General features: G+C 44.9%; 1 protein-coding gene and 1 long non-coding RNA gene across 6 annotated transcripts in view; one reads left to right on the top strand and one right to left on the bottom strand.

The window, feature by feature from the left end:
* The window catches only part of KLF5 (KLF transcription factor 5), a 183,437-nt gene that overhangs the window by 20,491 nt on the left and 137,537 nt on the right, over positions 1 to 25,409 (top strand). For 3 of the 4 annotated variants that reach the window (XM_081003179.1, XM_081003181.1, XM_081003182.1), the window contains exon 4: positions 7,625 to 12,913. The exons of the other annotated variant lie outside the window; for it this stretch is intronic. In XM_081003179.1, coding sequence (XP_080859305.1) covers positions 7,625 to 7,803 — 179 coding nt within the window. In that variant the 3' untranslated portion in view covers positions 7,804 to 12,913. Of the gene's footprint in view, positions 1 to 7,624; positions 12,914 to 25,409 lie in introns of those variants that run through there. 4 annotated transcript variants of the gene reach the window in all.
* Positions 12,618 to 23,736, bottom strand: LOC308475984. Of its 2 annotated transcripts, XR_013985610.1 has the most exons (3): positions 23,031 to 23,736; positions 18,290 to 18,411; positions 12,618 to 14,099 (listed from the first exon to the last, which is right to left on the bottom strand). It is a non-coding gene; the product is annotated as an uncharacterized lncRNA (long non-coding RNA). The 2 variants fall into 2 exon arrangements; XR_013985611.1 differs by lacking the exon at positions 23,031 to 23,736 and having other exon boundaries at positions 18,290 to 19,415.

Raw genomic sequence — 25,409 nt, 5'->3', positions numbered from 1 at the left:
CAGAAGGTGTAAGCGGTACCTCCTGAAACTGCCTCTTCTATGCAACTATTAATAGTACAGGAACCCTCTCCTGTCCCCCCTCCTATGTTCAACATTACTTTGTGAATCCATTTCTGAAATTGCCAAACTTTATTCATCATTTTGGAATAACGGGGGGTTTCCCAACGCCTAGCTAGAACGATTTTAGATTAGAGTAAATAATTAAAGATTAGTAATCTAACTGAAAAGGGAAGGGAAAATTGTCAGCCCTACTTTTAAAAAGTTGATCTTGGGATCTGAATTAAGGAGACTTGACCAGATACTTCCCAAATGTGTTTTCTGTGCTCTTTAAGCTGGGCACCTCAATCACCCTTCTTTAATTTCTCAGAATTCTGCCTCTTCTGCCTGCTCCCCACAAAGCCGCTCTCTAAATCTAGATTAGAAGCACACCTTATTTCAAAAGTCAGCCCTCATAGTTGGGAGAAGAGAAGCTGAGCTGGAACCTTTTCCTGGCCTCTGCATTCCTTTACCCCAGAAGTACCTGATATTTTCCCCACTTCCACTATCTGTGTTCCAATTTCCCATCTTTCGTTTGTGCCAAAAAATGCAAAGACCAAAACCACACAACAGAAATTTCCTAGAAATGCAATCTTGGGACCAGAAGAACTCAGAAACACCTGACATTTCACCCCAAAGCTGGAATTTCCCGTTGCAGAACTTGCTTCTCCTAATTTTGAATTCTAGCACCCATGACAACATCCATTGTTGATAAAACAACATCCTAGCAGAAATTGTGATATCATTTACAGGGCAAAAGCATGTAACCGTATTTTTAGTCTATCTCAGCATGGTTCAGTAGCTGAAACTTAGCACGGGTAGTTCTGTGGCACCAAGAAGATATTTTTGGTCTTTAGGGTTGGATACTGCATGGAAATGGAAGATCTGGATGTGGGACGCTGTGGTCTTCAGCATTCATCTTCAGGGTACATCAAAAGAAAGATGTGTGTTATTTGTAGCACCAGTAGTCCCTCAATAAGGAGAATGTAGATGGTTATTATTTTTCTGAGTTTCCTTTTCTTATCTTGTACCGTGCGGTCTTGTTCTAAAGTGATTCCAAACCAAATGTTGGTGTTCAACCAACAGTTTAACATAAATGTATTCCACATGCTTTCCAAACTGTGTTTTTTGTATTCTTTAAAAAATAAAAGTAAATAAATCTACTTGCAAGACGGGATGCACATGAGCAGTTTCAAGGGCTTAAAATACACTGGGTGATCAACTTGCGCCTAACATAATATTTGAAATCTGTGAGATGATGCAAAAATCCAATTAAAGTTATGAAGAGAGCAAGAAAGGGGAAAAAACCCTCCTGTTTGAAACATAACTTAAAAGGAAAGCAGTTCTGTTTTCCCAGAAGTGATGTGTATAATATTTCTGGCTTGGGAAGAAAGGGCTGGAGTGTTGCTGCTTCGCCAGAACTTGGTACCAGTTTCCTCCATGCTGTTTTAGTTGAGCAGTGTTGACATTTTAACAAATTCTGTGGAAGCTGCTCTGAAGTGGAGGAGTTCTGCTGGTACTTTAGAGACTTTTTTCTTTCTTTTTTAATCCTTTTTACAGTGAAATAGCTGTTTTAATACAGAGACCATGTTCCAGCACGGTTGTATTTGATGACTGATGGCATTCTTGGGTTTCACAGCCTCTCGATGTTCATTCTAAATTTTCTGGAGAAGAATCAACTATTTTTCTGAAACTTTGCAGCTTCTGTATTTTGTGCAGTCATTAGGCTTGCATTACTGCGTAACCCATAAAAATAGTGAATAAAGGGTTCAGTGTCTCTCTGCTTTTTAAGCAAACAAATCTTGTTAACCTCGGATTCCTCTGCCCCTTATAGCTCAGCACAGCAAAGAAATGGAATAAGTTTTAAAATAACTTGAAGCAGTTTTTGTGTGTGGAACTTGGGTCAAATTTTTCTCTTGGCTAAATGGCCAAGAAGTATGTGCAGATATGTGAGTGATGTTCTTCTGCTCTTTCTCAAAAGCTCTTAGATGTTTCATTTCACCTACCTAAATAGTCACCTGATCTTTCATAGTGTTTTCCATCCTCCTTTTAGGAAAACGCTGTTACTTACATGAGTCAAGTAATGCATACTGTACCTACTCTTATCTGGCAATATGTATTGTATACGTGGCTTTCAACTGTATTACTGTTTGTTTTATATGTATAGCAGGCTTGTATGTAGATATTCTTTTATACATATCAACAAACAGTTGCTATGAGTCATCAGAATGCCCTGGGATCTTGTTTCTGTGGTCACCATATAAGTGAGAATTCAGAAAAACTTAAGGCCCACCTTTCACTGAGCTGAAAACCCCATGTCTGGGCTAGGGTGCCCTAGGACGGAATGTCCACCCCCCAACTCCTCCTAAAAATGGAAAAAGAATCCACTTAGATGACAAACCAGGTTTCCAGAAGGCTAAAACTCTTCTCCATAACATGTTGTTTCCTCATTAGAGGGAATTTCCTTGTATGAAGAAGCATTAAATTCTGCAAACCTGCCCCTGTTTTCTAAAGTGGAGCAGCTCAGTGAGAACTAGCCCTGGCTAGTTAAAAACAATACTCAGAGGTCCACAGTGCTTTCAAAGGTCTAGAATTTTGTAGTTCAGTGTTGTAGCCCCTCTTCTCCATCGCATGTTGGACACCATTTTGCAGTTGACTCTGCTCACAAACACACTCCTGCTCTTTTCCCCACTTGGTGCAAAAGTAATTCTGCAATGGAGGTTTTAATTATTGGCACGGCATGCCAACATTAGCTGCCTTTGTAATTTATGTGGCTTTGGTGCAGTAATCCCCAAATCATGTTCTTCCTTTCTAAGAATCAAAGCGCCCATGATGTCCTATGGACAATTCACTGCTTTCAGCCTTTGTGTGTTTTTTTGGGGGAGTGGGGGTGGATTCTGGCCTGCACGTGACTATCCAGAATAGTAGTAGTAGTAGTAGTAGTAATTAATGTCACAATCAGATACAGAGGCTGGACCTTTCTGAAGAAAAGTCCTTCTTATCCACTCAAAATCAGAGGCATATGTAACTCCCAAACCTGACAAGGTTTGCTTTTAACAATTCAGAGTGTGTCTCCCTTACTGGCAGCTTGAGAAAATGCTGTTCTAGCCCCGAAAATGCTGGAGAACACCTTGTCCAAAAGCAGCTGCATAATTCTGGTGGCTTCTCTGAGGTGTAATTTGCTTGCAGAATATTAATTGGCGATCTTGCTCAAGCCCTCAGATTTGTGTGCTGCGTGGTATAGAGAACTGCATTTCACATTGCAACATGTTGTCTTTGTGTGGAGGATGCAAATGTTTGAACTCGGTTTGGCGGCTTCTCTGATGTTCCTACCGTAAGAATGAGAGAAACTCCTCTTGTGTCTCTGAATGGTGGGAGCACCAACGAATCATCGAGTGTTTCATAGTCCTAGGACACCAGTGTGAGCAGCCGCCATATTGAAGAACAATAATTGAGTTGAGTCATCCAGGACAGAGAAAATCAGGGCGACAGCATTTCTTTGTCCAGTGCACATCCTGCTGTTTCCTACCCCTAAAGAAATAAACTACCTTTTCTATAAGAATTGAGGTTTTTATCCTGTAGTTTTTCATCCCCAACCAATACAGCAATCCTGAACACTATTAGATGGAAATAAGTCCCACTGACCAAAGTTGGATTAACGTGTGTACAGTGGTACCTTGGGTTAAGAACTTAATTCGTTCCAGAGGTCTGTACTTAACCTGAAACTGTTCTTAACCTGAAGCACCACTTTAGCTAATGGGGCTTCCTCCTGCTGCTGCGCCGCCAGAGCATGATTTCTGTTCTCATCCTGAAGCAAAGTTCTTAACCTGAAGCACTATTTCTGGGTTAGCGGAGTCTGTAACCTGAAGCATATGTAACCTGAAGCGTATGTAGCCCGAGGTACCACTGTACGTACATGTAACTGCATTTGCGCATATCCATTCCCTCTTTCGCCTCCTCCTCCCATCCTTGCCTCCCTCTGTCTCCTGTATCTGGTGTGAGGAACGCAGGGTGTAGCCAGTGAGGGCAAAGAAGGAGTCTACCCTTAAAAAGTAGGGAACTTTGGGACTGTCCTTTCTGTGGCTACAGTTCTCCCAAAACACTTGGAAATCCACCCTCTCCGGTGTTAGCCTGGCCTCCTTCCTGTTGCCTTCGCATGCTAGTTTTCAGCGTGGAGGCAGTTATTTGGCTGGAGGAAAATGGCAGTCTTGTGATTCTCGCACTTTCACAGAGATTTATTGTTCCCTGTGCTGTTGTGAGAACCCGAGGGATCAGTCCTACACACAAGAAGCTGGTGTGAGGCGAGAGCTGATGTCTGCGTTGGTCCAAGCCTGGCAGAGGGGAAATGAACCTTGGAAATAATGTTTGAGTTACACCATCCTTTTTGCCAGCTTAACTTGCGTGGGGTTACCAGGTCACATATTCAAGACTTAGGATCCAGCCTATTCCTCTCCATTCCCAATCCCATCCACAAAACACCCCATTTTTCGGGCTTATGTTCACTTCAGCCAGCTGGGTGCTGGCTGTGACAGGGTGGGTGGAATAAACTGGTATATCTCCCGCTGAGTTGAGGATGAGGGAGTTACGCCAGCATAGCCCACCTGTGTCAGGAACCTTCCGCACAGCCAGAGATCTGCTGGATCCTAACCCGCTCACCTTGGTAGATCTTGCTGTGTTTCTCAAACTTTGAGTCTCCAGCGGTGGTTGGACTACAACTCCCATCCCTGACCACTGGTCCTGCTAGCCTAGGGATGATAGGAATTGTAGTCCAACAGCAGCTGGAGACTCGAAGTTTGAGAAACACTGTAGGTTGCTGTCAGATCACACCCTAAGATGATAATTGCATCATAGAAAAAGCCTTTCACAATCTCTGTTCACTTTTGTATAATGTACAACAGAAGCTATAGAAATGATCGTGATCTTCAAATGACTAAGGTTTAGCCACATAAATAAAACTTCCCTGGAACAGATTCCTTCACACTTAGGAGGAAAAATCTTTTCCCCTGGCCTAACTTTCTATGAATACTCTTCTCATAATTTCAACAAAAATAGTTACAAATTTTATAGGTGTGCTTAAAAATACCCCACTTAGGGTACTAAATTAAATGGCCATATATTTAGCTATCTGCGACAACATGTTCCAAAGGGACTGTGTAAAGCCGTGCAATTAAATCTATATTGGGCACTTACATAAATCTGTGGTCAAAATTTTGGAGGTGTTAAGTATCATACGTGCCAGTTGAAGTCACTGGGAATTGCAGGTACTTGTCACCTCAGAATAGCCGGCTACTTGCATTGCTAACAGTAGGCCATCAATCAGAAACATTTTGGAGTGGAGTCTTCCTGTTAAAAGAATACTTTGGCTGGATGAATCCCACTTTCTAATCTATTGCTGCAGGAAAAGTTTTGGGCGTCAAATCAGGCCCAGAACTGGTTTGCTTGAGAATCTGGCTTTTCACATACTGAGACAAGTCGCTAGATTGCAGGAGGGAAGAAAAAGCTTTGAAAAGTCCTACAGACAAAGGCCTTCCTTTGACTAATGAGTACATAGTTTTTGTGCCCTTTTCCTTGGTTCCTAGTTAAACAAATTCTGGTCTCCTTGTTCCACTTCATCGCATCCTTTCTTTCTACACAATACCAAGAGAGAAGTACACCTGCCAGAAAAGTGGATGTAAACGCAAAGCACACAATTCAGCTAGAATTTGCTGTGACTGAACCGGTGGAACAAGTTTTTAAACGTTGCAGCTAACTTAAGTCCCATTGCTTTCAATGGGGCTTATGAAACTAACTAGTTTCACTGGTTTCAATTGGATTTGGTCATAACATATTTTAGCTGGATTGTGGACTTTGTGTTTACATCTACTTTTCTGGAAGGCGTACTTCTCTTTTGGTAATACTTGTCTTTTAATGTCTTTTGTTCTTTCTCTCCTCCCTCTGTCCTCCTCTTCTGTCTTCCTTGAAATGTTCAGTAAACAAACTTTCTTCTGGGTTGATGCCTGCAATTCTAGTGTACATTTTGGGCTAAACTGTATGATGGACATCTCTGGTGTCTGAATACATAACTGGAATAATGTACACCTGTCCCCTGATGTTGAGGTCATAAGACTGTCATCTAGATATTTCTAAGAAGTGTTTTAGCACATTTTTTTACAATCTTGCTTGCCTTTGAAGCAGCCCTGCGAAAGAGTTAGCTTCAAGGCGTCTGGACCCCAGGTTCTCAGGTGTCGTGTTGCTTTCACAGAATCCATAGTGAAGATGAGATTTGAAGCCTGTTGTCACTCATGGCTCTCTCATCTACACAGGAGACAATGAAATGAATAAAAATTGGTGGCTGTAGAGGCATTCCATGTGTACATTTGTATATGTCTTGATAGAGATGGTGAGAGCCAGTAAAGGAGGACTGTTGCCATGATACCTTGCATTGCAGCCTCGTCGTAGGCATTTCATTGGCTGCTTGGCATAGACATAAACATCTGGAAAAAGTAAGACCTGTTTGACAGTGGAACGGTCTGCCTCCGGAGGTTGTGGACTCTCCTTCCTTGATAGGTTTTTAAGCAGAGGTTTAATTATTATTATTAAGTAATTAGTTTTATTATTTATACCCTGCCCATCTGGCTGGGTTTCTCCAGCCACTCTGGGCGGCTTCTAACAGAATATTAAAATGCAATAACCTCTTAAACATTAAAAGCTTCCCTAAACAGGGCTGCCTTCAGATGCCTTCTAAAAGTCTGGTAGTTGTTTTTCTCTTTGACATCTGATGGGAGGGTGTTCCACATGGCGGGCGCCACTACCGAGAAGGCCCTCTGCCTGGTTCCCTGTAAGTTGGCTTCTTGCAGCGAGGGAACCACCAGAAGGCCCTCGGCACTGGACCTCAGTGACAGGGCAGAACAATGGGGGCGGAGACGCTCCTTCAGGTCTACTGGACCGAGGACGTTTCCTGCACAAGATGATTCTTGGGGTCCCTTCCAACTCCATGGTTCTATTATTCTATGACCTTTGGTTTGATCCATCGGGGTGGTTCTTCTGTTGCCCTCTGCCTGACTAAATGTACTCATAATTGCACAGGGCTAGTTGTGAAAAGCCACTTGAGGACTTCAAGAAATTTATGGGTGGGTTGGTAGTGTGGAAGCTGAGGCTTCCTTCCTGTGCTACTTGAAGAATGCCAGAAGTCCCCAAACATGGAGGAGGAGTCCTTGCTGCCTCTCTTTCTCACGCTTTTGGGGTGTCTCAGTTTCAAGCTTGGAGGCTTCTGATATGACTCGAGCAATGTGAGAAGTGGGAGCACTGCAGCAGCTCCCATGCTGCAAAAGGAGCCTTGAGCATCAATCCACACACGCTGCAAAACAGAGTAGTGGACCGTCCCACATTGCACCGCAAGTGGGAGCGTCAGATTATTGACTGCTCTGCCACGTAGATATCTCCCAGCACCTGGAAACCTAACACATAAGGAAGCAGGTTGCCGTAGCTCTCTCGCTGATGTGCTAGCTCGCTATATTTATGACCTTGTCAGTTGGATTGGAATTTGGCTAGTGGTATTGGACTGAGTGGTGACTAATTTTTTGTGTGCTTTTCTTTTTATTGTTTCCAGGAGAGAAGCCATACAAATGTACATGGGAAGGATGTGACTGGAGATTTGCGCGCTCCGACGAGTTGACCCGCCACTACAGAAAGCACACTGGGGCCAAACCTTTCCAGTGTGCCGTGTGCAGTCGCAGCTTTTCTCGGTCTGACCACTTGGCTCTGCACATGAAGAGACATCAGAACTAGGCTGGACTTTTCCATGAGGCTCTTGGTATCTATGCAACTTCCTAGTGACTCGGTTAAAGTATATATACACGTTCAGTTAGAATTAGCTTAAGTGTTTTGACTGCATATGAACTGCTCTCCATTTTTAAAAGAGGAAAAATTGTGAAAGAAACTGGAAGTGTATATTTTGTATATTTATGAGGAAACAGGGAAGACACTGTGTCACAATACTGATGGTTTCACCATGTTACGGCCACGTGACCTACTCTTCACGCATTTGACTTCAGCCCCTCACAGATGTCATCTCAGGGCTCCCTACCATGGTATATATTTTGCAGATAGGATTAATCGGTTTCATATATGCATAGGCAAAAACATTTTGCCAGAACAGGTTGTACAAGCGTGTGGTTTCTGTGCAGTCATGGGAGCCGTTTCCCAGATTTTGGCTAAACACATGTGTCGGGAAGCCAGGGTTTTGCTGTTACCTGTTTTACCACATGGCAACTAATGTTCATACATCACAGTAAGCCGTGAACAAACAATGTGGCCATGTCTGCTTCCCAGCTACTGCTGCTTCACTACTCCGCTTGCGTGAGCAGAAGAAACAAACCGCAAACCATGGCTTAGCGTGTTTTCCAAACCCAGAACCGTGGTTTGTTCCTGCAAACCATGGTCCCAGCTTCAGGAGGCACAGTAAGCAAGGTTTGTGTTGTTCCCACATGCGCCAGTTGAGGAGTGGTCAACAAACACACACAACGACTCTGCTCATTCATGATAAGCTGTGATTTATGGCTTACTGTAAAGTACAAAGACAGCTAATGCAGTCTGGCAAGCTCTTCTTGTCTGTGGATGTAAACAAGTGTCTATGGATGTATCTGCACCACAGGTATTTAATGCCCATAACCTTTTTCCTGGGGACTCTTGGGGACTGTTTTGTGATGGGGAATCTGTGACAGATCAGACTATTCCTTGCAGGAAAGCAATGACAGTTAATTGGTATGGAGCTGATTAAAGTATGTTGTATAGCAATGCCCCAGCTCACATCTGCAAAATATAACATGACTGGGTGTCCCTAAATGTAAGTATTATGTCTCAAAAGCTCTGGAATCTATGTTTTTGGGGCCTTGACCAAGACACTCTTGCTCTCGTAAGCAGTGTTTAGGAAAACTAATTTAATTTACAGCTAAGTGAATCTAAGAGGACAAGCCACCATTTATTTTCTGTCAGAATTTTACTGGATGTTTTATTACTTGTTATATTTTATAAAAAAGTTTTTTTTCTGTGGAGATGAAATATATATATATATACATACAAATTCATAAATAGCCATAGAACAAAATGTTCTGTAAGTTGCATGTTTGCTATGACAAAGATTTTGTAAATATGCAGATCAGCTTATAATGTTTTCTTACAAAAGGATTTTCTAGAAATCAGCTGGGAAAAGTAGCAACCATCTTACTTCGGACAGTTTTAATATGGCACATTTAAAAATTGAACCATCTTTTTAAAATACCTCTCAAAAAAAGTTAGCCGCCTTGGTTTCACATAATGAGCTAGCCATCCAATCGCTTTTGTTATTGTTCACACAGATGTGATGCACTGAGAATTCAAAACAGATCACACTTCCTCCCCTAAAATGTTTTACAAGTACAAAATATTTGCAAAATCTGAACTGTTAAGCAACTGCCAGGAGCTTAAATAACAAGGGTGGATCTGATACATAATGTTAAACCTCTTACTATAAGCTAAACTTAATATTGCTTTAAAAAGAAGGATTTAGAATGTGGGTTTAGAATATCAAAACACTAAGCTGGTTCAACACCAGTACAATCTAATTCTGTGTGGATTTTTTTTTTTGCCCCCGATTCAACTGTATTGAGTGTGCATGTAGCCCTTTCAAACAAGCTGCATTGATCAGCTGTCTGGAGAATGGAAAGGGGTCTGTGGGAATCTGATGTTGGTGTGGTTTGTAGCCTGTTTGATCTATATGTCCAGGCCCAGCTCAGGTTCTGGTATCAAATGCACACCACCTGTTCGTGTGTGGCATTCCCGGTGCAGCTAGTGATAATGTGTACTGAAACTTTCTGTGTATTTGTCTATGTAATAGGGATCTGGGGGACGGCAGCGGCTGGGACACGACTTGTAGCTTTCGCAAAGGATACTGCAGTTTCTCCTCCCCCAAAGTTTGCTAGTTAAAATGTAAACGATGCTGTAATCCCCCCCCCCCCAAAAAAACAAGCATCCCTTTCTTATTAAAGCATAAACACATTTTGTAAAATTGGAGTTCTAACACTGAGAGGGAATGTTCTCTGCTGCTGGAATCTAGCTCAATATACCATAGCTGAGGACAGGATGAGAGTGGAGGTGGCAGCGTTCCTGCTCGTACTCAAACTTCATCCCATTTTAAATTGAGGAGAAGGAACTATCAGTCGGAGTGCTGTTGCCTAGAGCAAAAAATCCGTGTTTTGTGGCCCTTTGAGCGACGGGCCCCCACTGCTGAAATTCCCTTTTCTGCCTAGCATCTCACCACACCAACGGCTCCACCATCTTACCACCTAGATCAGAATGACAATGAAGGCAAGACAAGTTGAACCACAAAAGAGGGTGAATTTTGAATGTCGGAACTGAACAGGAAAAAGAAAGTCTGGGGTGTTAACTTTCAACGGTGTTCTGTCTTCAAGAGTAATGGTTCTGTCCATTCTCATGGATTTCAGAAAATGATCTGTGACTAGTTCCGCTTAAAAAATAATAATCAAGTGGTGGCCTTTCAAACTTAATTTTAATTCAACATAAAATTTCACAGGCTAATCTGTTTCAGAGGCAGTAATGGAAATAGTACTAGCAAGCAGCACAAGACAGTTAGATACACAAGAGTAAACTGTGCACCATGGAAAAATTCTGTGCATGTTTGCTTGCAAATAAGTCCCACTCTGTTTTTTTACTTCTTACACCTTAGCTTTGAAGACTGCTGCCTCAGGCATTATAATGGGTTGAATCCTGACAAAAGCTAAGCACTTCCAGGTCTAATTGGCTTCAGTGGGACAAAGTAATGTGTGCTCTTAACAGTGTGCTCTTAACAGTGCTTATGTATAGTTACTTGGAAGTAGGTTCTGTTACATTCTGTGGGGCTTACTCCCAAGTGAATGTAGAGTTGCAGCTGAGGTCTCTTCCTGGAATCTGAGACCTAAAATCTTTACTAGATTGTAGCTGAGATTGCTATTCAGGTCCTTGTTTATATAGACAAATCCTGTATGAATTCTTGCTGTGCCACCTCTTGCTCAGGAGAAAGGGCAGGATATAAAGCAGGCATAGGCAAACTCAGCCCTCCAGATGTTTTGGGACTACAACTCCCACCATCCCTAGCTAACAGGACCCAGTGGTCAGGGATGATGGGAATGGTAGTCTCAAAACATCTGGAGGGCCAAGTTTGCCTATGCCTGATATAAACTGAGTAAATCATAATATACACCAGAACTTACTGTTATTAGTATGGCCACTCTAGTCTCTTTAGGAAGGGCAAATTTCTCTCTCATGGGCTTTACATCTTCCCTAACCCCACCTGTCAACAGGTTGGCCTATTCAGTGCATAGTCCTGTTTGACCAACCTATATTCCTGGTGGACATCTTAGGCAACACTTTTGAAAGAAGCAGTACTTGGGAGTGCTTTCTTAAAACAGGAGAATGTGTTAAATTATTTCCCTTGGAGACACGCTGTTGGAACATTTCTTTTTCTTGTTCAGTTCCATCAGTTCTCCACTTGACACCAGATTGAGGTTCACTGCTAAGTTGTGCAGATGTGGCACGGCCAGCTTGGGTGTTGGAGAGTATGCTTGGCAGAATCTGAGCCACTTGTGTTTTGGCAGGAACGATGAAGACCTTCGTGAAGACTGGGTTAAAGGAGAGATGTGGACCTCGGCAATCGGGGAACCTTTGCCACATTGGCTGAAGAAGCCCTGCTGTTCCATTGCAGAGCCTGGGGCATGGTTTAGGGATCATAGCCAATTTACATGGAGTGTTGTCCTGGCCTCTTGGTTGCTCAAGTGAATTCTGAATGCCCTGAAGCACCGCCAATACTCCTTGTGTTTCCCAAGGGAAGATTAGTAATGATCAGATGAGCTGCCTTCTCAGGAAGCTTGTTGACCACGACAGATCTTCACCCTGATTGAGCCCCTGATACACTTCCAGGTTTCCCCAGAAAACCACAAATTATTCCGAGCCTTATCCTTCATTGCCAACCAGGTCCTTAATGCTGGACTCTGAGCAACAGAGGAGGAGATTAAGTTGTAGGATACGGTCAGATTGCACCATAAGTAATTCAGTTACATGGGGAGGTGATTTATGAGGCAAGCTTTCCTTTGCAGCAGAGTTCTGAGCCTTTCCCCCTTCCTAACAGCTAATTAACAAGCTGCTTTAGAAACTCCGGTTTGTTTTTAATAAGTTTTTAGCCTATTTCCTTGTTCTTTCCCATTGTGCATGTCTTGGAGCCCAAGATCCGAGGGTAGAGGGTTCTGAAGTTGTGCACAGCGCTGCCTTTGGCACGAGGTGAGACACCCCAGCGTGGGCTCAGAAGCCCTTGCCTGGGCTTTTGGGGCTTCTGTGCATCACAGCCACTGAGCTGCAATGTCATGCTGTCAACCAAAGGGTAGAAAGTAAAGTTAACTAATCAACATGCCAAAAAAGGGGGGGAGGGGAGAAAGGCCTCGAAGCAAAACTTTGTTCAGACTATTGTTTGCGTCTTTTATTTATTTTTGTGGTATAGGGTAGAGATTTTTTTTTTTAAGAAAATTTTCCACAAACTTGATAAATTAAAGTTGTTTATAGCTTTTTTCTAAAAAAAAAAAAAAAAAGCATTGCTCTTAATTGTAAATAGATGATGGGAAAAGATGTACATATTTTTTTTGTAAGGCTTCAGATGTTTAATCCTGGAAAAGAAAAACACAAGCATATTGTTTTGCTGCTCTTCCCCTGCTACTCTGCCCCACTCCCTGTCCTTATTTTTGTATGGCGATATATCCTATGCAAATGATCAAGCAAACAGCTGTATCGTTACTGAAAGAGAATGAGATGCTTTATATATATATATATATATATGACCCCCTTTTTTTTTGAAAATAAAAAGTGCCTAAAAGCATTTGTTTGTGTGTGTCAAGAACAGATCTCCTGATTTTTAAAAACCTGTCTTAATTTTCAAATTGTTGGGGTACACATAAAAAATAATAGAAAATTATTGTGAGCCCACCTCTCTGCATGTTTTATTATTCCGGACTGGATTTTCTTTAGGCTTATAGCTCCATCAACCGCAGTGATGCAGACACTAGATATTATGGACCTTTGGCTCCCCAGGTGCTGCTGAATTACAATTCCATCAACTTCAGCAAACATGATCAATGGCCAGGGAAGATGGGAGTTGTGTGTTCTCAGACAGATGGCTACTTCCTGCATCTCTCTCTGAGTTTCTGCTCTAGGCTCGGTCAAGGGCCATCTCTGAAATTAGCAGCTTCCGAACAGAGGGAGTTTAGCTTGGCTGGACTGCCCCCGAGGTAGAGTTCCACAATTCTGTTGAAATACGTCCAGTATTACATTCCCATGGATTTAATATTTCAAGTAAATGGAATTTGACCAAGGACATCTCAACTTTAACCCAGGAATTTTCAGATCATGTGGGAGAAGGTATTTCCAGAAAGTATCCTGGCTCCATGTTTTATAGTGCTGCTAAGCTATGCCTTCTCAATTTGTTAATAATTCTGGAGATTTTGGGTCTGGAGCACCACCTGCAGATTGGCAAACCGCCTCGACGATAAGCAACAGGTGCAAGAGTGAGGGATGTTAACTGAATGCAGTCATCCCCCTGACGTCTTAAACTCCGCCTCTCCATTTGCTCACTTGACTCTCCACAAACGCATACAGTACAATGACTGTGGGTCAGGCTTCCATTCATTCCGTATAGGAATGCTCTGCTAAAGGTGGATCAAATCGTACATTTCAGGCATGGATTCCACACAGCTTGAGTTTTCCTCAACCCGCAGAGGGTACACCATGTCCGGGGGGGTTCCCATACGCCGAGGCAGCGTGGAGTCACGGGATTCCGGCTTTTTCACATTTAACAGGCCTTCCAACAGTTGTTTTAATGCGATCCTCAGAGAGATGAAGGATTTTTCCATTTTCAGGAATGCTGTAAAGGGCTCTGGCTTGTTTTTAATACATTCTCTTGGAAAGCTCTAGCGGGACATTTCCAGATAGGTTTTATCATCTAAAGAGCGGGCGGCTCCCAAATCTCGGCTGCTTTAACGCATCAGGAAAACAACCATCTGATTCTCCTAAATGTTAGTGGAAACAGAACAGTTATTAGAGCAACACAAACTTCATCTCTTGACCAGAGAGAGAGAGAGAGAGACTGGCCAAGATTCATACTTGATTTTTGGCTTTTGTCATGAATCCTGCACACATGGAAGCTATAAGAGGCTGCCTATGAATTCCCCAGCTTATGTTTCCAGCAGAAGGCATTGAGGGTCTGGAAACCAAGCCTTATGAGGAATGGTTGAGGGAGTTGGGTGTGTTCAGCCTGGAAAAGGAGACTGAGGAGATACGATTCAAATATCTAAAGGGCTGTCACATGGAAGATGGAGCAAGCTTGTTTTCTCCTGCTCCAGGGCGGCAAGACCCAAACCAGGGGTCGGCAATTTTTTTTAGCCGCGGGCCCATCCACTGTCCCTCAGAACTTGTGGCGGGCTGGAGAAGTGGCACCGGGGGCGGGTGGAGCTGGAAAACGAGGCGAGGGGGGAAAGTAGTCCTCCCCAGCCCCAGCTGCTATGCTTACCTTTCCTGGGGCTGCCACCACCACCACCGCTGCTGCTGCTGGTGGGTAGGCAGAGTGGCCCACAGGAGCACCAGGGCGGCGGAGGGAAGATGAGCGACATGAAAGGGCTGGCTCTGGAGAAGGGCTGCTTAAAATGGCACTCAGCCCAGTCCAACCCCCTTCCTCCTCTAGGCAGGGCGGGGAGAAGCCAGGAGGAGGGAGGAAGGAGGCACCACCGCAGTGTGTGTGACGGGGGGGGGGGGAATGGAATGGCGCAGGGGGGGAAACGGCGCAGTACGAACAAACAGAATCCCCACGCCGATCCACAGACAGTCTGTGGGCTGGATCCTGAAGGCAGTTGGGCCTGATCTGGCCCGCGGGCCTCAGTTTGCCACCCCCTGACCCAAACCAATGGGTTCAAGTTACAAGAAAGGAGATTACAACTAAACAGGAAGAACTTTCTGACAGTAATAGTTGTTTGGCCGTGGAATGGGCTCCCTCAGAAGGTGGTGGACTCTTCTTCCTTGGAGGTTTTTAAACAATCCGTATGTCATGGATGCTTTAGTCAAGATTTCTGCATTGCAGGGCATTGGACTAGATGACCCTCAGGTCTGTGATTTTAGGTGTACACACACACAACATGGATGCAGGGGTGGAGTAATAAGTAACAATAATTTTATTATTTATATGCTGCCCACCTGACTGACTTGCCCCAAATCACTGTGTGGCTCCGAACAGAATATTAAAAACGCAATAAAACATCAAACACGAAAAACTTCTCTATATATTCCTGTTACTGGAAACAAAAGCAGGAATGGGCCATTTTCACCAGTTTGTGGGAAATGACAATATTTAGGTGAGATGACGTGAAATAAAGTACTTCTTCACACAATGCATAGCCTACTAACTTATGGAATCAGCTACTGTAGGATGTTGCAATGGCCCCTGGCATTAAGCAATGCTTAGACTCTATATAATTATATGTATCAAATGCTACTAGCCAAGGCTCAGAAGCAGCAAGGCTCCAGCGGCTGAGGGCCAAACAGCAGAGAAGGGTTGCTGCCTTAATATCTGCCTGTGAACTTTCCTGGTGGCAGCCTACTGACCACTTCTGGAAATGGCATGTTGGCGTAGATAGACACTGGCCTTAAATTCCCAGTTGTTATGCAGGAGTCAAGGTAAAGGGACCCATGACCATTAGGTCCAGTCGTGGACAACTCTGGGGTTGCGGCGCTCATCTCGCTTTATTGGCTGAGGGAGCCGGCGTACAGCTTCCAGGTCATGTGGCCAGCATGACTAAGCTGCTTCTGGCGAACCAGAGCAGTGCACGGAAACGCCGTTTACCTTCCCGCCAGAGTGGTACCTATTTATCTACTTGCACTTTGACGTGCTTTCGAACTGCTAGGTTGGCAGGAGCAGGGACCGAGCAACGGGAGCTCACACCATCGCGGGGATTCGAACATCCAACCTTCTGATCGGCAAGTCCTAGGCTCTGTGGTTTAACCCACAGGAGTAGGGTGACCCAATAAGCAGTACCATGGCTGCATGAGGATTCTGCGGGCTCCAGGATAATTAGGGAAACTTGCAAGGAGAAGCACTATTGCCTTCTCTCCACCCCAGAAAGTAGGGTCTGAGTGAAAGGTGCAGGTGTGTCGTCCTTGATTTTTCCAGTTGCAGCTCTTTCCCCATGACCCACACGAGTAAACAGAGTGAAAGTGTCCATTCACTTATAAAGAGCAGGGAAAAAGCAGTAGGAAGCGCTGCTTCTGACCCCAGTCCCTGATGGCCAAGGTTTTATGGGTGGGCTCAAATGTATTCTGTACCAGCAGGTTTCCCAGCTGCAGAGCCTGTTTGTATGAACCCGTGAAAGCAGAAACCACCACAACTGCTCCCACCTCACAGAAACAGCAAGCTGAGGGGTTTACGGGGCTGGCAAAAAAATAAAAATAAATCCTCTAGGACTACAAGGTAATTCAAATCAGCTCTGCATGTATGTTTGAAGGATTCAGTGATAGTAAAAGTACGTGGGCTGCTGCTGTTTTTGTGGGTGGCCTTCACTTTCTCCAACATTTGGTCAAAAGTTCTTACTCCTCACAGTGCAATCCTGAGCATTCTTTCCTTCAGTGGGACTTGGTAAATGCATGAAATATTGTAGTTTAAGTGCGCCCAGAATAACAGATAAGGCAGCAAATCCTCTGCAGGATAAATAAATCCACTTCGGCCAAAGCTAAAACATGGGCATCCCATTGATCAGGAGATCGGGAAGAAGAAGAAGAAGAGTTTGGATTTGATATCCCGCTTTATCACTACCCTAAGGAGTCTCAAAGCAGCAGTGGCGTAGCGTGGGGGGTGCCAGGGGGGCTGGCCGCACCGGGCGCAACATCTGGGGGGGGCGCGCTCGCTGCCTCCGGAGTCGCCGAAGAGCCTCGGGCGCAGGCTGTAGCAGAGCCCCATGTCTCGTGGAACCGACGAGCTGTGCGCGCGCCCGGGCTGAAGGCGTCCGGCAGGCAGCGGCTCTCAGCCCCGCGCGTCAGGGCCGCGGAGGACGTGCCAGGCAGCCCCTCCTCACAGCCCCGCCTCCGCTGCTGCTGCTGCAGCTGCTGGGCCATGTTGCATTTTCCTCGCCTCTCTGCCCCCCTCCTCCTCCGGGCAAGCGGTGTGGTTTGGGCGGCAGCGCCAGCAGCAACTCGACTCAGATCGGCAGGTTAGGGGTTGGGGGGGCGCAAATTACTTGCCTTGCCCCGGGTTAGGGGGCGCAAATTACTTGCCTTGCCCCGGGTGCTGACAACTCACGCTACGCCGCTGCAAAGCAGCTAACATTCTCCTTTCCCTTCCTCCCCCACAACAAACACTCTGTGAGGTGAGTGGGGCTGAGAGACTTCAGAGAAGTGTGACTGGCCCAAGGTCACCCAGCAGCTGCATGTGGAGGAGCGGGGAAGCGAACCCGGTTCCCCAGATTACGAGATTACCGCTCTTAACCACTACACCACACTGGCTCTCAATGGGGGATCTCCCAACCCCTCAGCCAATATCAAAGCCGTGGCTGCAAAGGAGCAAACAGGTGAACCAAACCTATGCTTAGCTGTCTCCCCTTGAAGTCAATGGATTGTAAAAGTGCTTCCCTTTGGCTGTATTTTGCTGCAGGCACTGAGACAAACTAGACATCATATGCATGTTTGCACTTAGGATGCATTTTTTTTAAAAAAATATGCAAATAGCAGCTTCTGGAGAGAGGGGGGAGGGAGGGTTAATTATTGGGGATTGTAAAAGTCTGAGAGGAGAACTTTAGTCCTTTCCTCCTCAAATTTTGTCCATCAAGGGAGGAGAAGGTTAAGCTCCTCCTACCCACCTGCTTCAACCCCTATAATTATCAACCCCCCACCCTTGCATGCTATTTGCATTTTTAAAGAGTGTACATTACATGAAATGACACATTTAGTTCAGTCTCTTCAGAATATTAAACTGAACATAAGTAAAAGTCTTTCCCCATATGGTTATCATTTTCCACACTCTGGTGGGTATATCAATGCTTCGTGCGCGCGCCCCCCCCCTCCCAGCCTTTCTGTTATGAAGATGGAACTGAGATCCACTCGTCCTTGCAAAAAGTTCACACATGCTAAAATGCCCTGAGGGGGGGAGAAGATTTACTTCATCTTTGAAATATTAACAGCAGCAATCAAGTGAAATGTGAGCATTTTGAAGGGTACATACCATGCCTCCGGACGTTTCAGCTAATTTCTGTGATATAAAAGGGCTTTTCAGTAACCTCAAAGAAGCAAATCCTCATAAAGACGAGAGAAACCTGATTATCAAATGGTGTCAGCTTGTTCCATCTGCAAAGACATTAGTCACAGTGATTCCAAATGTTATTTCGTTTAAGCTGAAAGGGGCTATGCACGCCCTTATGGTTTAAGGCAATGCCTGACAACTGTCTAGCCCCCGAACCTGTTCCATATATGCTTTGAAACTGGGCTTTAATGTCTCTTACACCAAGGGCTCTCATGGGTTCCCCTCGCTGTGGTGAGATTTTGTGAGCATGCTCAGTACGCTTAGAGCCACAATTCTCCGAATGTGTGCCACGATGAAGCACATAAACTGGGATTCATCCGTCAAAAATGTAGAAATGTCTGGAAGCATGGCAGTCCACGTCAGAAGTGTCGTTTTCCTGGAAAAATTGGAGATTTTTGGAGCTCAACATCTTTTGCTTTGGGATTTTCACTTTTTGAAATATGGCAACCTTAACGTAAGCCACTGAAGGATCCTGCGAGCCCAAAATACGCACCCTCAGAGAAAGCTGCCTGCCCCTCTCTGCATGATTCACTGTTCTGCCCTTGCTTCAGTCCAGTCACACCATCTGGGGGGCAGATAATTCTGTCACGTGTCTGTGTCTCACCCTTCAGAGGAGGCTCCCTTTTGTGTCTTGGCGTGACTCACTCTTCCCATCTTGACTTGCACAGGAGAACAAGGGGCGAGCTCCGCCATGTACAGATAATTCTCCACTCTTGCTCATTCTAAAGGTAAAACCTCCACTTTAATTCAAAAATAAACTGTGTGTCAGCTAGCAGACATTTCGGAAGCACCGGCCTACCAGATATAAAAAGCCAAAGGACACAGTCCAGACCGAAGCGAGCTGTGATTAAATACAAACCAATTCACCACCCCATGGCATTTAAACTGACTTGTTGAGAATTGTTGGCATTTGTCTGTCTCAAGAGACAACAGAGTGCACCTCCAGGCAGGGGAGTGGGGGGGGGGTCAAACCACTGGAGAATCACAGCACCTGCAGTGGCTGCAGAGACCGCTAATAGCAGGCATGGCCAAACTCGGCCCTCCGGATGTTTGGGGACTACAGTTCCCATCATCCCTGACCACTGGTCCTGTTAGCTAGTGATGATGGGAACTGTAGTCCCAAAAAATCTGGCCATGCCTAGCTAATAGTAATAGTAGTAGTAATAATAATAATAAAAACTCGTAACTGCTGCATTGTTTTTGCTGCGTTAGCGATCCTGAAATGACCTCCCTGGGGCACAAGCTTGGGCAGTGTGTAGAATCAGAGTTGGAAGGAACCACAAGGAACCCCCTGCAATGTTTTGCCCTAGGTAGAACTCGAACACATGACCCTGAGATGAACAGTCTCATGCTCTACCGACTGAGCTATCCTGAATTCTGTTAGACGTATTGAAATTTAATCGCCATGACTAGCTTAGGTCTGTTAATTTTGAGGGGTCTACTTACTCTGAGTAAGGGTTACTTGACGGCAACCTGTAAGAATTTAGTTAGTCCCATTCTGTTTCTTTCAGAGCCCCTTGGCCATGATTAACTCTGGCTTCATTGCAGCTGATTAGTTCTGTTCAGTACTGTCCTCCCTAAAGGCCTTTTAATCATGGCTGTCGGAGAGCACATTGCTCACAGGTCATATTCTGACACTGATGATGTGATGCTCAGCCACGGTTAAGGCTAACAAGGACAAGTAGGGAAGATTTTGCGCAGGAGACGAGAAAAGAGGCAGGGAGCACGCACTCCAATCTCTTGTTCCCAATTTCTTAGCCATGATTAAGAGATGAGATGTTTCACATGCGCACTGGGCAGTGTGGGTAACAGAAAGTCTGGAATCACGACCGGGGGGGAGGTGCGTTTCTCATGCACATCTCCAGCCTTCCTTAGTTGAGCTGCTTAGTTGTTGAACGTTTTGGCTCCCGAATGCCGCAAACCCGGAAGTGACTGTTCCGGTTTGCAAACTATTTTTGGAAGCCTAATGTCCGATAGGGCTTCCTTGGCTTCTGATTGGCTGCAGGAGCTTCCTGCACCCGATTAAAAGCCGCACTTTGCTTTCTGAACACTTTGGAAGTCGACAGACTTCCGGAACGGATTCTGTTCATCTTCCAAGGTACGACTGATAATTAATAAATAATAATAATAATAATAATAATAATAATAATAATAATAATAATAATTTATTGTTTCTACCCTGCTCTGGGCAGTTCCCAACAGAATATTAAAAACACGATAAAGCAACAAACATTAAAAACGTCCCTAAGCAGGGCTGCCTTCAGATGTCTTCTAAAAGTCATTATGGTGCTCAGTGCAAAACATAAACCAACACTTGGCAGATATAAACCTCTCTTTGCCTCTTTCAGTTAATTAACAATGTGGGTCAGTCAGGGCTCCACCTCAGAAGGTGACGACACTACCCAAGGAATGTGTGAGGAAGACAAGGTCTTGAACTGGCGGTACTTTATCCAGCCTGTGTGGGAACCTGGAGGGAGACTGCTCACATCAGACAAGGAAGCCACGGTGCACCTATAGGTCAGGTCAGCTGATAATCCTTGACCCCCACCCCATAATGACTTCCTCTTTGAGACTTCCTCCCTGGCCTGAGCAGCGAAAGGACCTCACTGCCTCTGCCTTTCTTCTTGCCGCATCCTTAAATGCACAGGAGCTCACCTAACAGAATGTCAACTTGCTTGAAAGACACTTACCTGTGTTTGCAAGCAAGCCCCTATCTCTCTCGTTCTCTGACCTTGCTCCAGTTATGAAAACGTTCAGAGCAGGGCAAGCAGGGATCCCATAAAGTAAATGGGCTGTAGATGACAGTCATAAAGAGTAGTGATTCCTAGAACAGATAGATCCCTGTCCAAGTTGCCATGGCACCCCTGAACTAATTAAAAAATAACTTGGTAAAAGGCAGATAATTCTACCCCAAGCACTTTAGAGGGGTGTTGAAGGTTGGATTCCTGCCAGGAAAAAGAAAGAAAGGCGAAAGCAACCCTTTTAACTGCCAGGACCGTGGCTGGCTGGGTAAGTAGAGGCTGACACTTACGATGGCTCGAAGAGCAGGGCAAAATATGGGAAGCGTGTGTTAAATTGTGTAGACTCCGTGTAGAACATAGAAGGAATTTCCTTTTTAAAAGGGGCAAGGAAAGGAGCAGCCTCTTTGAAGCCCAGCGTTTTATGAGATCTCCGTCCTTGGGAGCTGAACAGTAAAGATGACTCGCACCGCTTCGGGCTTTGCAAAATTACTACCAACGAAAAGGCTGAGTAGCTTTATCGAGATGCTGGAGTGGCCATTAAAACTTCAAAGGCAGTGTGTGACTTGAGCTTTACCTGTCACCGCGAAGGATATTTATTATAGGAAGATTTGGGTCCTTAGAAAAAGTTAACAGGGCGATATTAATGTGAAGTCTTGGGTATTATGAGATGGCCTCCCACCCCCAGCCCAGCAGCATGAGAGATCAGTTGTTTTCATTACTTATTGTCCTTGAAAAGCCGTCCGGAGGAAAGGTAGGTGAGAGAGCAAAAAACAAAAAACACGAAAAAACCCCACCCTTGGAATGGACTAAGAGTGTCTTCTCCAGCAGCTACATGCAGCATATAATCAAATCCTTAGTTCCTTCTGCAACTGCCAGGATCCCACTTCTCTCGAAGGGACAACCACTGGTGTTTTCTCTGCTCCCTTTTAGTAAAATACTGTCACAGACCCTCCAAGTGCCCCTATTTTCCAGGGACCACCCTGGATTTACAGAAGCCGTTCCAGTTTCTGATATGATCCTGGAATGTCCCACTCTTCCTTAGGACACCCCTATTTTCATTGTAGACATGTTGGTGGGCACAGAGTTATGCAACCCCCTGGTCAAGGAGATAAGTAACCTGTATAGGGATGTGTGTTTTTTAAAGGATTAATGTTTTATTACATTTTTTTATGTTTTGGAAGCTATCCAGAGGGGCTGGGGCAACCCAGTCAGATGGGCAGGATATAAATAAAATTATTATTATTATTATTATTATTATTGAATAGGATGTCCATATTTTCATCAGAAAAATGTTGGAGAGTTTGGTATCACACTGGGGCATTATGGGAAATTTAAATGGCGTCTGGTGGTGCCAGCGTCTCTACCTCCCCTGACAGGTAAGCCCACCAATTTAGGAGAGGTCCACTTTGCTGAGAGATTCCTCAGGCCTGAAATTATTCCTGCCTGGTTCTTATGTTCCAGTTCTCTAGGCCAAATTTCCCAAAGCTTCTGAGGCTTTCCCCTGGAATTATGGGACTGGTACCCCTTTTAGAGGACGCGGGTGGCGCTGTGGGTTAAACCACAGAGCCTAGGACTTGCCAATCAGAAGGTCGGCGGTTCGAATCCCCGCGACAGGGTGAGCTCCTGTTGCTCGGTCCCTGCTCCTGCCAACCTAGCAGTTCAAAAGCACATCAAAGTACAAGTAGATAAATAGGTACCGCTCTGGCGGGGAGGTCAATGGCGTTTCCGTGCACTGCTCTGGTTCGCCAGAAGCGGCTCAGTCATGCTGGCCCCATGACCCGGAAGCTGTACGGCGGCTCCCTCGGCCAATAAAGCGAGATCAGCGCCGCAACCCCAGAGTCAGTCACAACTGGACCTAATGGTCAGGGGTCCCTTTACCTTTTTACCCCCTTTAGCAATGTGTAACAGCAAGAAGTACCTACCTGGACAGCAGCCCATCCTTATTGTGTCTGCACGAGTCACTGTTGTGGGTGTGGCTTCTGTCTGAGAGACATGCCCACAGTGTAGACGCATGCAAAGTCTCTCCTCTGAGGACAGGTAATGCTGTTACGTCTCTGCAAGGGAGTAATTACATGATTCCATCACACCTGCAGGAAAGGTACAGCAGAATTAGCTGCCCTCAGCAGAGGCTGACTGAGAGCAGGCAAGGCCAGAGCAATTAATCATGCAGAGATGCTGTGGGCACCCTCCTCTATTAGGACCTGGGGCCCAGAGGAACCTTTAATCATATAATTTACTTCTTGCAGCATATTAGCAGACCTCACACAGCACGCCGTTTGGAAATCCCTCCTCTAATCTGAGTGTAATGGCGGCTTCATTGGAAAGAAGATCAGGCAGTGCAAAGTTTTCTTTTGATGTATTCTTTGATATTTAGCCTAATTTGCACTAGAGGGGTTGCTGATTTGGGCTCTGTTTTATCTATGCTAAAGGAGAACACCTGAAAGGAACATTACTTTGGGCAATCTGCCGTCTGCCACCAACAAAATGCAAAGCGGGATTCAGATTACCATTTGCAACCACATAGAACAAATTAGTTTTTTTCCGGCCTGCGCCTGAACAGGAGGTTGCATGCCTCTCTGGTGGAAGAAAAGCAGGATGGAAATGTACTAAATAAAATGCATTTACTGCAATCCAACATTTGCAGCCCAATATTTACCTAATTTGTACCTGAGACTCCAAGACTTTGGCCACCTCATGAGAAGAGAAGACTCCCTGGAAAAGACCCTGGTGTTGGGAAAGATGGAGGGCACAAGGAGAAGGGGACGACAGAGGATGAGATGGTTGGATAGTGTTCTTGAAGCTACCAGCATGAGTTTGACCAAACTGCAGGAGGCAGTGGAAGACAGGAGTGCCTGGCGTGCTCTGGTCCATGGGGTCACGAAGAGTCGGGCACGACTAAACGACTAAACAACAACAACATTTACCTAATTTGTACAACTGAATTCATATAATTCTTTTAACATCTAACTCTGTACTTTTAATTATTGCAAACTGCCCTGGAATCTATTCTCAGGAAGGGTGATGTGTAAATACAGTATGTTAAATAAAAACAAGTAATATAAATTACAATGGCAGGAGGAAAAAAAAACTGTATAGGATTGTAAGAACTCAGAAACTTTCACCAACCTGGTATTTTCCAGATGTTGTGGTCCGCCACAACATCAGGTCCAGCCAGCATGGTCCCTGGTTGATGAGATTTGTTGTTGCAGAAGACTTCTAGTCTTCAACAGTGACCTACCAGGTACCGATGGGAAACTGACAAACTGACTTTGAGGTTGGTTTTTGTTGTTGTCATTTTTACAATCAAATGGTATAAATGATGATTATCCTCTCTTGGCAATGACAAACCTAGACAGGATCTTAAAAAGCAGAGACATCACCTTGCCAACAAAGGTCCATATAGTTAAAGCTATGGTTTTCCCAGTAGTGATGTATGGAAGTGAGAGCTGGACCATAAAGAAGGCTGATCGCCGAAGAATCGATACTTTTGAATTCTGGTGCTGGAGGAGACTCTGGAGAGTCCCATGGACTGCAAGAAGATCAAACCTATCCATTCTTAAGGAAATCAGCCCTGAGTGCTCACTGGAAGGACAGATCCTGAAGCTGAGGCTCCAATATTTTGGCCACCTCATGAGAAGAGAAGACTCCCTGGAAAAGACCCTGATGTTGGGAAAGATGGAGGGCACAAGGAGAAGGGGACGACAGAGGACGATATGGTTGGACAGTGTTCTCGAAGCTACCAGCAGGAGTTTGACCAAACTGCGGGAGGCAGTGGAAGACAGGAGTGCCTGGTGTGCTCCATGGGGTCACAAAGAGTCGGACACGACTAAACAACTAAACAACAACAACAACAATCCTCTCTTGTCTTCCCCTGTGCTGCAAAGCATACTGCTTCTGCACACAGGCATTCCACTTAAGTGTTCAGGCCAACAGCTACCCACAAATGCACACCATGCATTTGCTTAATCCTAAAAATTTAGTGGCCATCAGTTATATGGACTGAGCGATGGCCTATTTTGAACCCACCACTAGTCAAGTTCATGGAATAATAACCCCAAGTTCTGCTTGACTGCAAGGTGACATTTGATTCCAACTAAAGGGATGTGGCTTAGTGGCAAACAGCTTCGGGACCCATCCTTTCCAGGTTGGATTAGAAGAGACCAGTGTCTGAAATCCTGGAAAGTCAGTAGAGAAACTACCAGTCAGTAGAGTCACTACTCAGCTTCATGGACCAATGTTCTGACTCAGTATAAGAGGACTTCCTATGTTCCTAATACTTAGGGTCATGATGGATTCTTCCC

Source organism: Podarcis pityusensis, assembly GCF_964106645.2.
Source record: "Podarcis pityusensis genome assembly, chromosome: 4".
Taxonomy (NCBI): domain Eukaryota; kingdom Metazoa; phylum Chordata; class Lepidosauria; order Squamata; family Lacertidae; genus Podarcis; species Podarcis pityusensis.
This window is presented reverse-complemented; position numbering and strand designations above follow the sequence as displayed.